The sequence below is a fragment of the Ictidomys tridecemlineatus genome, unplaced genomic scaffold, assembly GCF_052094955.1.
Source record: "Ictidomys tridecemlineatus isolate mIctTri1 unplaced genomic scaffold, mIctTri1.hap1 Scaffold_40, whole genome shotgun sequence".
NCBI classification, from domain to species: domain Eukaryota; kingdom Metazoa; phylum Chordata; class Mammalia; order Rodentia; family Sciuridae; genus Ictidomys; species Ictidomys tridecemlineatus.
This window is the reverse complement of record NW_027522604.1, coordinates 287,560-300,336: the sequence shown is the minus strand read 5'-3', so window position 1 is coordinate 300,336 and position 12,777 is coordinate 287,560. Positions and strand designations below refer to the sequence as shown.

General features: G+C 50.6%; 1 protein-coding gene across 2 annotated transcripts; it reads left to right on the top strand.

Moving 5' to 3' along the window:
* Window positions 1-4,945: 4,945 nt before the first annotated feature.
* Window positions 4,946-12,406, top strand: LOC144373467 (uncharacterized). 2 transcript variants are annotated; one of them, XM_078036527.1, is made up of 6 exons: window positions 4,946-5,172; window positions 6,250-6,364; window positions 8,652-8,749; window positions 8,915-9,031; window positions 10,004-10,118; window positions 12,040-12,406. In XM_078036527.1, exons 1-6 carry the CDS (start codon window positions 5,053-5,055, stop codon window positions 12,243-12,245), a joined length of 771 nt encoding a protein of 256 aa, XP_077892653.1. In that variant the 5' UTR covers window positions 4,946-5,052; the 3' UTR covers window positions 12,246-12,406. The 2 variants fall into 2 exon arrangements, with proteins under 2 accessions (XP_077892653.1, XP_077892654.1); XM_078036528.1 differs by lacking the exon at window positions 8,915-9,031 and having other exon boundaries at window positions 4,949-5,172.
* Window positions 12,407-12,777: the final 371 nt, after the last annotated feature.

Sequence of the window (12,777 nt, the reverse complement as noted above, 5' to 3'; positions counted from 1 at the left end):
CGTGCTGGATCTCTTGTTCCCAAGGTAAGCACCAGACCACCAAGCCCAAGTGTTTAGCCCCCTCATGCCTGGATCTTGGGGCTGCCATGTACCTCTCAGGGACCCAAAGGTTTGTAATACCTAATGAGATAGAGGACCACACTCATAGTGGAAAGTCAGCCCCGAATGGGACGAGTCCTGGAGGTGCCTGCCACAGCCTTGCAAGGGAAGTGAACTCCCCTCTCAGGGAGAGAAACCATCCTGACTCCAGCTGATCCACAGAGGTCCGTGGAGCAGTCCCCACACACTGGGCACCACAGCTCAATGGTGTGCACTGAGCTCATTCCCAGGTGGACTCAGCAAGGCCAGGTGGTCTTTCTGGTGTGATGTTGGCTTTGTGAAGAACGTAGATCTGTGCCAGAGGCGTCTCAAAACTCGGGCCTTGGGAAAAGCACTTTTGGATTAATAAAGACATGTTAGTTTCCATAGTGGGACAGAGCGTCCTAGCTGGGACATAGCTGGACAGGGGCTTTGGACATGGCAGCTCCCACACCCAGAGATATGTGGGAATCAGCAGTTTGGGCTCATTCACTGATGAACACAGAGAAAGCACCCACTGTGTGAAGACACGTTTCCAGTCATGTTTCATAATTCAGTGAAAAATGGGGTGCAAATGACTGCCATTGTGTCCCTTTTCATGGGGGTCAGGCTAAAACCACAGGTGCCATGAGTACATATCCTACATGTGAATGCATTCCTGACTCCATGAGGCATAACTGCATGTTGTCCTCTTCAGTGACTGTGGTGGACCCCTGGACCAACTTCAACATGGAATGGGCTTGGGGTCAAGAGGGTGGGCTCCTGTTTCCACAATAGGGACCTGCAAGGTGATTTGACTTGGGAAGGCTGAGGAAAGACTGCTCTCCCCAATTCTGTTTTCTGCCTGCAGTGTAAGGTGTGGGGCTTCAACAGTAGGAGGGGTAAGGCGGGGAGTTGTAGGTAGTCATGGTCCTCTGGGAGAGCCCAAGGGACAATGGATACCCCCACACCACACCTTCCTGTCCTCCCCCAGGGCCACAGAGATGTGGTCTGCACTCATGGGAAAAGAGAGGTCCACTGCTACTCAAAGGGACTCAGTGAGAGCTCACAGAAAATGAGGTAGCACTGCAGCCCACGCCAGGGGAGGAGTTGTCTCTTGAGCCCTGAGAAGAGTGGGCAGGAGGACAGACACTCCTGGAAGGTGCATTCCAGGTTGGAGAGCAGGTAGCCAAGAGGAAGAAGAGTGTCAGGCCTGCCAAGAGGAGGGGAGAGCTGGTCAAACCATGGATCTAGCGCTCCTTCATTGAAGGTTCTTTGCCTGTGGCGACCTGTCCTGTCCCTGCCTGTACAGCCACTGTGACTTGTCTGGGGTGGACTGGTGTGTTCAGAGCCAGGGACGGTTCAGGAGTGTAGGGTCAGAGGTTTGCTCTGGAGGCCGTGGCGAAGGCAAGGCCAGGGTTTTGCTGACTCCACACCTGCCTCCCCACAGTGCCTCACCTTCCTTCCTGCGGACCTGGGTGAACTTCTTCATCGAGGCTTCCCATCAGCCTCCAGGCTCTCTGAGTCTGCAGCTGCTGCTGCCGTATATGTATCTCTTCCTGGAGCACCAAGAACACCACCTCCTGGCCCCAACTGAAGATGGCATATCAAGCCAGGCAGAGCCTGAGAGCCAGGCGGACTGTGGTGAGTACCTAAGGGTATATGAGGAAAGGTCCGACTGCTGTCCCACTGCAGGGAGTCTGTATGCCTGATGTTGGGCTGGAAATTAGGATAAGCCTTTGTTCACTCAGGAAGTGACCCCAGTCTGCAAAGAGGCCCTGTGTGGGCTAAGGGCCTGAGTTCTTCCTGGGAGCAGGGGTATTGTCTGTCTGTGCGAAGGTCAGGGCAAGGCAGTCATGTTGGCATCTTTTCTCCTCTAGCTACAAGCTCAGTTCCTGTCACGGCTCCTAAGCCAACCCCAGAGCCAGAGCCTTCTCCCTGGGAAGGGGCAGAGCTGGAGTCCAGGACATCAGGGGTCTCCACTCGGTACTCCCCACGGCCCCAGTACAACAGGCGGGTGAGAGGCAGGTGCCTCATTCACGTCTACCTGGAAAACGAAAGGACAACACAGTATCAGAGCATCCTGGTGAGTCTTCGAGCAGGGGAGTCTCCTGGGAGCCCACACTGGGGAAGACCGAGTCCACAGCAAACACCTTGGACTAGGCCTGTCTTCTTGAACTGGAGCTTCTGGAAGGTCAGGAAGGAGAGCAGAAAGTGAGGAAGAGAGAGGCGGGAGAGCATCAGCATGCCAGGTGTGGGTGCGAGTGGGCCTGCATGTTTTGGGGTGTTCAGGTCAGAAGTGCAGGAGTGAGTGCTGGGTTCAGAGGAGGTCAGAGAAATATCGAGGGTGCAGGCCGTCCTCTACTGACCTTGGTATTGAGGAGGAGTATATTGAATCATGGAGGTTGAAGCAGAGGAGTTGGCAGTCATTTTCTTGTGTGTGAGAGGGGATATGTTGCTGGTTGAAGGGAAGGGAGCCATTGTAGAATGATTAGGGTGGGTAGGTGTGGGTCACAGACAACTGGGGGCCTTGGAGGGGCCCATTAGTGTCCTAGTTTGCATGTATATGAATAGAGATTCAGCGGCTCTCTCTGCAGAATTTTCCTGGGTGTGGAGTATCCATCATGAGACTCTGGTGTCCACCTCCAGGGGAGCCATGTTGAACCACTGCACCTGCTGGGTCCGAACCTCCTGATACCCCAGAAAGCACTGACACTCTCGAGCCCAGCAACTTCCATGCCTATCATTAAAGAGTCCTAGTGTGTGTTGTGCCCTGGCTGTCAGGACCAAAGCACCTAGGGCTTGTGCCTGGTCCACACAAAAATGCAGCTGCATCCCAGACCAGAGCAGGGATATGGAAGTCCACTGGACCATTCCTCCCATATTGATGGGACTAGAGTGTGTCTGTACAAAGCCTTTTGGTCCTTATTCCCTTGTCCCTGTAGGGCATAGCAGGTTGAAGCAAACTTTTGTACCAAGATTGGACTAGAGGCTAATAAGAAGACCCCACATGATCACATGAAGGCCTCAGTCAGGTAGCAGGGTATCAAGATGGTGCCCTTGTGTTGAGAGCTCAATTGTCTCTGATTGTCCTTGAGCACTGTCCTCTGGGTAGCTACTCCCAAATTCCCTCTCTGATGAGCTTTCTCCAACCCTGCTCAGGTGACCTGCCAGGACACGACTCCAGTCATCATCCGCAGGGCCTTAGATGCACACTTGCTCCAGCAGGAGGATCCAGAAAACTACGAGCTTCTGCAAATTGTCTCGAACCATCAGAGTAAGTGGAATCATCAGAGGGTAGGGAGCAGTGAGTCACAGTGGGCTCACGATAACTGGGAGCCAAAACACAGTGTGCGTTGGCCCAATGCCCAGGAAGAGTATGGTGGGACTTGTGCACAAAACAAAGTGTAATGATGGGGCATAAATCTGCAGGTTCTTCATGTTCCCCAGGGGCTGTGGACCTGCCTATCATGTTTTCTTTCCTTGGCCTGAGGAGGCATTGCAAAGCTATTATCCATGAGGGGCCAAGAAGAGAGGCTTCTTTGTCTTGTGTCAAAGAAGACAGACAACCACAGGGTGCCTACTTTGGCAGCCTTTCCTGACCTAGATGAGTACATGAGAAAAGCAGTTCAATGAAGAATCATTTCTGGCTTCCAATCTTTCTATTCACTGCAAACTGAGTCCATTTAGGACCAGAGGCCATTTCTAGAGAGAAGTGTGTGGTAGAATAGAACCCTCCACAGCTTGTAAACTCTTCTTAGAGAGAGAGAGAGAGAGAGAGAGAGAGAGAGAGAGAGAGAGAGAGAGAGAGAGAGAGAGAAGAGAGAAGAGAGAAGAGAGGGGAGAGGGGAGAGGGAAGAGGGGAGAGGGGAGAGGGGAGGAGGAGGAGGAGAAAAATGAAAATAAGTTGAAGGAGGAGACAATGAATAAGAAGGTCAAGATGACTATAAGAAGAAGCATGAGAAGAAGATGAAGAAGAACAAGAACAAGAAGGAGAAACACAAGCCGAACAAGTAGTATAACAATAAATTGATTAAAAATGTGAATGAGAATTATACTCATGAGGAGGAAATGCAGAAGTGGGGAACTCAAGAGAAATATATTGCTCTGGATGGCACAGCCCTGCTGTGGACATCCTCCACCCACGCTCAACACACCTCCAAACCATACCCCTCAAATTAGTGTAGCATTGTATGAGTGGATGAATCCACTGGCAAGGTGGAGGCACCCACCATCAAGTGATTCCCCCAAACCCATGTGATCATTGCTGCAGTGGGAAGAAAACCTTCAACACATGAGTCTTTGGGGACCAATCCAGATACAAAGTCTAGCTGTTTCTCATTGGTGGGTCCAACGTGAACTAAGAGGTTCTGGGGTGCGAGGGGCTATTTCCTTGAAAGGTGTTCCTGTAGTGGACCTCCTGTGCATAGAGGGTCCTCAGGGAGGAATCAGTGGGGAGTCTTTGGTGGAACAATAGCTGGATTTGGGGGCTCTCAGGTCTGTGTGTGAGATCTGAGCTGGCAGAGGCTCTCGGTTGTGGGGGATGTTGAGTAGTGTATTCCTTGAGTGTCACCTACCACGCCTCTGCCCCTGCCTCTCCAGAGCTGAGGATCCCTGCTGATGGAAAAGTATATTACGCCCTGGATGGAGGAGTGAATTATAACTTTCTTCTTCGGGAAACAGATGCCAGCAAGTCATTGAAGGTCAAGCCAAAGGAGGTAAACAGCCACCTTCTTCAGTCTTTACTCCTGGTGCCACTCCACATCCTCCAAGGGGACAAGAACCTCAGGTTCTGGATGGATGTTGTAGAACGCCCACAGAGCCAACTGCCAGGCTGGGTGGGGTGCAGTTGCTGGGTGTTGCTGATGTTGTCATCTCCCACAGTTCTTGGAGCCTTCTGTGGCAGTGGCATCCAGGATCCCAACAGCTGTGAGCAGCAGCTCTACAGTGGCTGCAGGATCATTGCCCCAGGCCACCCAAAGCAATGAGTGGTGCATGAGAAAAGTCACCAGTAGCAGCTCCTCTCTGCTTCACTCCAGCGAGCAGGTGGAAGACAGCCGCTTTGTTCACGTCCTCCTAGAGGGACAGAGCCTGAGGGAGACAAAGCACATCCTGGTAAGCCCGACAGCAGGGCTGCCTCCTAGGTGTCCACACAATGGAAGGCAGGAGACACAGCCAACCCCGGGGCTGTGGTAGGAAATAGAGAGAGGTCTGTCTTAAGGGCTTGACCTGAGGAGGAAGAGCATCAGCATGCCCAGCTCCAGCGGTGAGTTGGCCTGTGTACTGTGGGTTTTACAGGCCAGAAGTGCAGAAGGAAGTGCTGTGGACAGATGAAGGCAGAGACATGTCCAGGGTGCAGGCTGCAGTGCCTACAACTTGGTATTCTCAATGAGTGAGGTTGGAGCAGAGGAGGTGGCAGTGACTTGTCACATGTGTAGGAGGGGATGTGTTCCTGGTGGCAGGGAAGAGAACCTCCTTAGCATGACTAGGTGTAGGAATTTGGGGTCGGGATCACCTGGGGGTCATGCCAAAGGTTTGGAATGTCAGCCTTTGCAGGTATGTGAATAGGGAGCTAAAGGGGTTCTTGGCAGAATTTCTATGGATGTGCAGTAGACACGCTAATGCTACAGGTGTCCAGCTGCAGAGGAGACATGTTTAGTGACTGCCAGTGCTGAGTCAAGTACATCATTACAACCAGACTCGCACCGAGCTTCCAGAGGCCAGGGCCTATCAAAGCTATCATGAAGCACTCAAGTGCACACTCTTGTATCTGAGTCTGTTTTGTGTAGTGGCATAAAGGACCAAAATTTTCAGTGCATTTGCCTCTTCCACCCACAAAGGCAGCCTGCATCCCAGAGCACACTTTGTGTGCAGATCCCTTGCCCATTGATGCCATCTCAGTGAGATGAGAGTGTGTCTGTGCATAGGCAGTTTGGTCCTTTGACCTGAGTGGAATGTGGCTCCCCAGGGGGAGGGGAGATGGCAGGTACAGGCAGATATTTGTACCAGGATTGTTCTAGTAGCACATTGCAAGAACCCAGGGGGTATATGGAGGCCACACTCAGGTAGCAGGATAACAAGATTGTGCCCTTGTATATGTAGCTGAGATTTCTCCTGAATGTTTGACCACAGTCTTCTGGGTAGCTCCTCTAAAAGCCATTCTCTGATGACATTTGTCCCACCCTTATCCAGGTGACCTGTCAGGAGACAGTGACAAGCCTCATCCACAGGGCCTTGGACCAAAATATGTTGCAGCATGAGGATGTGGACAACTTTGAGCTGCTGAGAATGATGTCTGAGAATGAGAGTAAGTAGGACAATCAGACAGGGGGGAGACATGATCCACAGTGGGCTCAGGATAACTCACAGCCAAGAGAAAGTGGACCTTGGCCCCCAAATACCAAAGTGTGGTGGGCCTGGTGCAGGAAACCAAGTGCAGTGATGGGCGTGTCCAATGTGGAGGGGCTCAATGAGGCCCCAGGGGGCTGCTGGACCTCCCTAAATGTGTTCTCCCCTGGACCTGGTCTGGCAATGCAAAGCTAATATCAATGAGGGCAAGGCAGAGAGAGGCTCAATCCATCATCAGTTTGGTTTATGGTTCACTGATAAGGATGCCTTCAAATGAAGAGGAGGAGAACATGGGTCCTGATTGGATCAGCATTGCTGTGGACGGAAGCAGCACGGGTTCTGATCCATGGCCAGGATATGAGAAGTCCTGCCTACTCAAGAATGTCAGGATTGCAGCAACTGGGAACAGGACTCAGTGAAGAGGAAGTCAAGGCCAGGGGACAGCCTGTTTGGGTTCTTTTGGGAACAATTCCAAGTCCTCTGTGCCTGGGTGCCCATCTACTGAAGATATCAGAATGGCCAGGTTATTATTCCTTCCAACAACAAAGAAGGGCTCTGAAGAACATAGGCCACAATGCTGAGCTGTCCACAATGCCAGTGCTCTTTCCTTTCTTGTGAGCCAGACACTCCTAGCCTCCACCATCCCAACTTGTCCACAATAGAACCCACCATCTGTTGGGCATGTAAGTGAGTTTTCCCATTTTCACACACCGCCTCATTTGGGTTGGCTCTGTCTCACACATGAGGAAGACTGAGGTGCAAGGAGCTGTGAATCTCAGGGACTTGGGAGGCAGCGCAGGAGGATGGGGATTTCCAAACAGCCTCAGAAACTTAGGGAGACCCTGTACCCAAGTAAAAAGGCCTGGAAATGCTCTCAGTGCTTAGGTGCCTCTGGTTTTATCCCTGGTAAAAAATTAAGTCAATCAATAAGAAATTACCAAACTGAGAATCTACGAAGGTGATTTCAGAATCAGACTTTCAACCCAAGCATCAGTTGAGAGCAAGCTCCAGACCAGGGGAGGTTTGTGTGTAACAGACGTCAAAAGGGAGGACTACTGGGGGCCTGGAACCCACTAGGTGTGATGGCATCTATGCCTTATGGCAGGAGGGTGGCAGTGATGCTGGCCCTCTCCTAGATTTTGGAAACCTTGTTTTCATTGGAGAAGCTTTATGGAAGTGGAATCTATTTTAGCAATCCTGGTCCAGATGAGGTGCTGACTACCACAGGTAGAAGCCTATCCAGAATGTGGTGTCTGTTATCCAGTCTTTCCTGACTGTGACAATGACAAAGAAAGGAAGTCACTTGTCTTTGGTCTTGGTTTCACTCCCAGCCATTGATTGAGAACTGATTTCATCTTGGACTACTGAACAGAAGCTGCATCTGGGCAGAAAAGTGTGATAGATTTGAACTCTTCAGAGGACGCCCCACCATTGCCAGAGAAAGAAGGAGAAGGAGGAGGAGGAGAAAGAGACACTCCCGAGTGGGTAGAGGATCACACGATGAAGATCAGGAGGAAGAAGAAGAAAAAGCAGGAGGTGAAACAAAAGGAAGGGTGGAGGGAGATACACAAGAAGAAGAACAAGAAGGAATCATGTAAGAACAAGAAAAAGACCCAGAAAGAACTACAAGAAGATGCAGGACAGAAAGAAGAGCAAGAAGTAGAACAAGAACCAGAATACAAGTACCAAGCAGACAGCTCATGATGAGAAACAAGGGGAAGGAGAGCGAACCTAAAAAACAATAGAGTTCTCCAGGGAACCACCCTGTTGAAGTCCTCCCATATCCATGCCCAACACACCTCTGATGGATACCACCTCCCCTCCGTGTATTCATCCATGAGTGGATTCATCCAGGGCAAGGGGATGAATTCGCCCACCATCCAACGCTTCCCTGAATGCCCATGTGTGAGCATGGCTGCCCTGGGGAGAAAGGCCTAAGCACAGGAGCCTTTGCGAATCCTGATGCACAGCCTAGCAGTGTCCCTTTGGCAGATCCAACCTGCACTGAGAAGTTCTGGGGCCCAAGGTGCTGTTTCCATTGCCAGGTGCTCTTTTGGTTTAGAATCCTGTACATCATCTTCTCCAGGGAAGAATCACTGAGGGAGTCTTTGGTGGCACTGTAGCTGGATAGGAGGGCTCTCAATTCTGGTGCAGGCTCGCCCTGGCGGAGACTCTCAGGGGGTGTGGGTGTTTTGTGGTATAATCCTTGAGTGCCACCTAACAATTCTGTCCACTTCGCTTTGCAGAAATCAAGGTCCCTGACCACTCACTCGTGTATCTGTCCATGAATCCGGGAATAAAATATTTCATTGTGAGGAAACGCCCCGAAGTCAAGGGAAAGGAGGTAAACACCTACCTTATTCAAGCTGTACTTGTACTGCCATTCCACTCCCATCTGGGGAAATAAGAAGCCTCATCACCTAGACATATGTGCTAGGAGCCCATAGAGCCAACCGACAGGCTGGGTGGCTTTCTGTTTCTGGGTTTGCTGATGTTCCATCCCCCACAGTTCTCAGAATCAACCTGCAAGTCCTCCAGGCCGCTTTCCCACAAGCAGGTGGGAGACACCTGCTTAATTCACATCCATTTAGAAACACAAAGTCCAAAGATGGCCAAGAAGGTCCTGGTAAGCCTGGGATCAGGGGTGTCCCCTGGTGCTTACACCTGGGTGGGGAGCAGACACTGGTCCAATACCATGGAATACTCATGCCCTCTTGCATTGGAGCTTCTGGAAGATCAGGAGGATAGATGGGAATCAAGAAGGGAGAGGTCAGTGTGAAGGGCTGGAGTTGAGATGAGGGAGAGCAGCAGCTTGTCCACCACCATGTCTGAGGGAATCTGTGTGTAGGAAGGCAGCATGCAGTCCAGAAGGGCAGAGGCGGGTATGGGTGACAGATGAGAACAGGACAGGACCTAGGTTGCAGGTTCCCCTGTATGGGATGTTGTCGTCTATGGAGGAGGACAGCAGTGTGAGGTTCTGCATGTTCCTTGAACAAGGAGCTGAGAGGGTCTCTCTGCAGAGTCGATATGGATGTGGAGCAAGCACACTAAATGTCCAGGTAACCCAATGACCACCCTTGCCGGATGAGGTGCCCTCCTACACCCCAGCCAGCACTGAGCCTCTGGAGGCAAGGAGCTCTCGTGACTGTCTTTCGTCACTCCTGTGTGTGGTCATGTTTCTGGGTCTGTATTTGTTCCTGGAATCCAGACCAAAGCCTCTAGGTTTTGTGCCTAGGCCATTCCCAATGCCACCTGCATCCTCGGTCAGACCTGGGATCTTGGAGGCTATTGTCCCATTCCTCCCAACTTTTGGGATGAGATTGCATCTGTATGCAGGTAGTGGGGTCCTTTCACTTCGAGAGGAGTGCAGCTCCACAAAGAGCAATGGCAGGTCCAGGAAGTCCTATGTACAAGGATTTGGCTAGTAACCTATGGGAAGAGCCCGCCCGATGAGCAGGAGGCCAGCTTCAGGTAGTAGGGTCATGGATGTTGCCCTTGTATTTAGAGTGGAGGTGCCTCCAGAATGCCCCTGCCCACTGTCCTTGAGTAGTCACTTCAAGGCCCATTTCCTGAAGGCCTGTCTCCCATGCTGTTCCAGGTGACCTGCCACGATAGGGCTCCTGTCGTCATCCGCAGGGCCCTCGAGCTACACTTGCTTACTCAGGAGAAGCCGGAGGAATATGAGCTGGGCCAAATCATCTCTCACCATCAGAGTAAGTGGGACAATCAGATGGCAGGGAGCAAGGGTCAGGATGTGGACTCAAGTTAACTCTTAGCACCAAAGAGTAGTCTCTGACCCCCAAGAACACTCCAACAGGGTGTGTTGGGGCTCGTGCACAAAGCCAACTACACTTCTGCTGGTGGAAGTTCTCAAGGTCCAATGGTATACCCCAGTGGATATTGTGGCTCCCCACCAGGTGCCTCCCCTGGACATGAACAGGCATCTAAAGCTGACATCAGTGAGGAGTGAGGAGAAAAGCCTCTTTCCAGGAGCAGTATGGTTCTGTGGTCTGGGATAGGAGTGGTTTCAGAGGAACATGGGAATGCATGGGCTAAAGAGGGAACTGGCATTTTTGTGGATTGAAGCAGTAGGATTAAAAGCCTTCTGTATGATCAGAAAACCACTGCCTGGGAAGAGAATTGCCAGGATTCTAGCAAGCAGTAACAGGATGAAATTGGGAAGAAAACACAGCCTGGGGGACAGCCTGAATCATCTGTGTTTGGGCAAATTCCCTGGTTGTCTGTACCTGAGTCCACCTGCCAAGGAGTGATCACAATAGCCAGGTTATGATCCCAAATTAAAGTCAGATGAGGGCTTCCTGAGCACGTAGCCACAGAGCTCATCTGATAATAATGCCAGCACTTTTTCGTTGGTTGACTGGTTGGTTTTTGTGAGCCAAACACCACAGCAGCCATTATCCCAGCCTATGTATGCTGAAGACCACCATCCCTATGAGTTCTAGGATCAATTTTCTCCTATATTAACCTACTGTTAGGTTAGTAGAATCTATGGAAGAGGAAGTCTGTCTGGGACCTTGGTAGCCTTAGAAATTCATAGCAGAGATCCCCACATCCAACCCAGAAGGGATGGAGAACAGGCTCTAGGTTAGAGGAGGGCGACAGGAAACAGGTGTTCAGAGGAAGGAGAAGCTGGCTGTTGTATTCCCCCACCCAGGGTCATGGCACCACTGGGCCATACACCATGTTGGAGGGAAGCATTCCCTTTGCTGGTCTTTGGAACCATTGTTCTCAATAGGGCAGCATTTGGAATGTGGCCTCCATTCTCTGAGGCTGGTCCACATGGAGGTGGGCTCCACCAACACAGAAGCATGGCTCTAATGTGGTATCCGTGCTGGGTAGCCTGTCCTCACTGTGGCCATACTTGAGGAAAATAACTCAGAAGAGGAATCCTAGGCCTTTTTCTCCGGGTTTTATAGCTTTCTCTTTGGTTGTGCACTGAGGCTGTCCATAAAGCTCTAGTGTGTGGCAGTGGAGAGCACCTCAGCCCTTGCCACAAAGGCATAGAGTGGGAGAGAGGGAACGAGGCTGGCAGAGAGGGAGAGAGAGAAATATGGAGAGGAGAAGGAGGACCTCTACATGGAGAATGAGGATTCAGTGGAGCCAATAGGAACAAGGTATTTTTTCCCAGGGCGCAACCCTGTTTAGGTCTTCCTCCAACCATGCTCAACCTTTCTTCCAGTCCCTCCCACCTCCTAGTAGAGTATTCATCTTGAATAAGAATTTCATGTTGACATCAGAGCACTCACCATCCAATGCTTCCCTCCAAACCCACCTGTGAAGATGGCTCATGTGGGGTCTGAATCTTCGGCACAGGAGCCTTTTGTGGGAGATTTCAGATGTAAATCTAGTGGTGTGCTTTGGCAGATGCAAGAGGACCTGGGATGTTCTGGAGTCCAAAGCCTTTGGTAGAAACAGACATTAGGTCTGTTGAAGTGCTCTGCCTAGTTCTTCCTCAGGGAGGACTGTGGAGGTGGTCTTTGTTGGTATTGGTGCTGAATTGGAGAGCTCCCAGGTGTGTGGCTCTGGCCTTTTATGGCACAGGCTCTCAGATGTTGGGGTGTCCTAGGGAGCACCTCCTGAGCCACCTTATTTTGTACACCCCTCTCTCCCCAGAGCTGAGGATTCCAGCGCAGGCCAACGTATTTTATGCAAAGAACCCTCACACAGAATTCAACTTTGTGCTGAGGAAAAGGAACCTCTCCCAAAAGAATGATGAGTGGATCCAGCCTCAACCTCCCTCTCATCCTACAAAGAAGGCTGCAGCCCTCCTGAGGATGCTTGCAAAACCATTCTGCTGCTGTGTGCCTGGGCGGGGCTGAGGCAGCCCAGGAATATTTACATTGATTACTATTTGCTTCAAAGTTTGAATCTATAGTTTGCCATTGTCCTTGACCTTGTTTAGTAACACAGTTGTTACTCTATCCTGTATTTGTTGTTTCCATTAATATATTATTATTTTAAAATATATATGTTTTTGTTACCTGATCTACAGTGATGATTTGAGTATACTAAATGTAGCAGTGATTCCTAAAGGACACATCCAAACCAACATGAAGGAATGTTTCCTTGTATCAGCAAGAAGTTTGGTTTTTAGGAGTTTGGCAGATGGCATTATCTGAGTCAGTTTTCCAATGGGGACAATGAAGTATCAGCTATCATGGTACAAACAGAAACAAAGACACACAAACACACACTAGAGAACACACACACAAACACTAGCACACACACACACACACTAGAGCACACACACACACACACACACACACACACTAGAGCGCACACACAAACACAATGAGAGATAGATAAACTGTTGGAGTTGGTCTCTTCTGAAATACTTTGGAGACATGGTTC

Bases quoted from the DNA above. Each gene is read 5' to 3' on its own strand.
- LOC144373467 (XM_078036527.1), top strand. From the start codon at position 5,053: ATGAGAAAAGTCACCAGTAGCAGCTCCTCTCTGCTTCACTCCAGCGAG. The intron at 8,750-8,914 runs GTAAACACCTAC...CATCCCCCACAG, and splicing joins CCGAAGTCAAGGGAAAGGAG to TTCTCAGAATCAACCTGCAA. The intron at 9,032-10,003 runs GTAAGCCTGGGA...ATGCTGTTCCAG, and splicing joins AGATGGCCAAGAAGGTCCTG to GTGACCTGCCACGATAGGGC.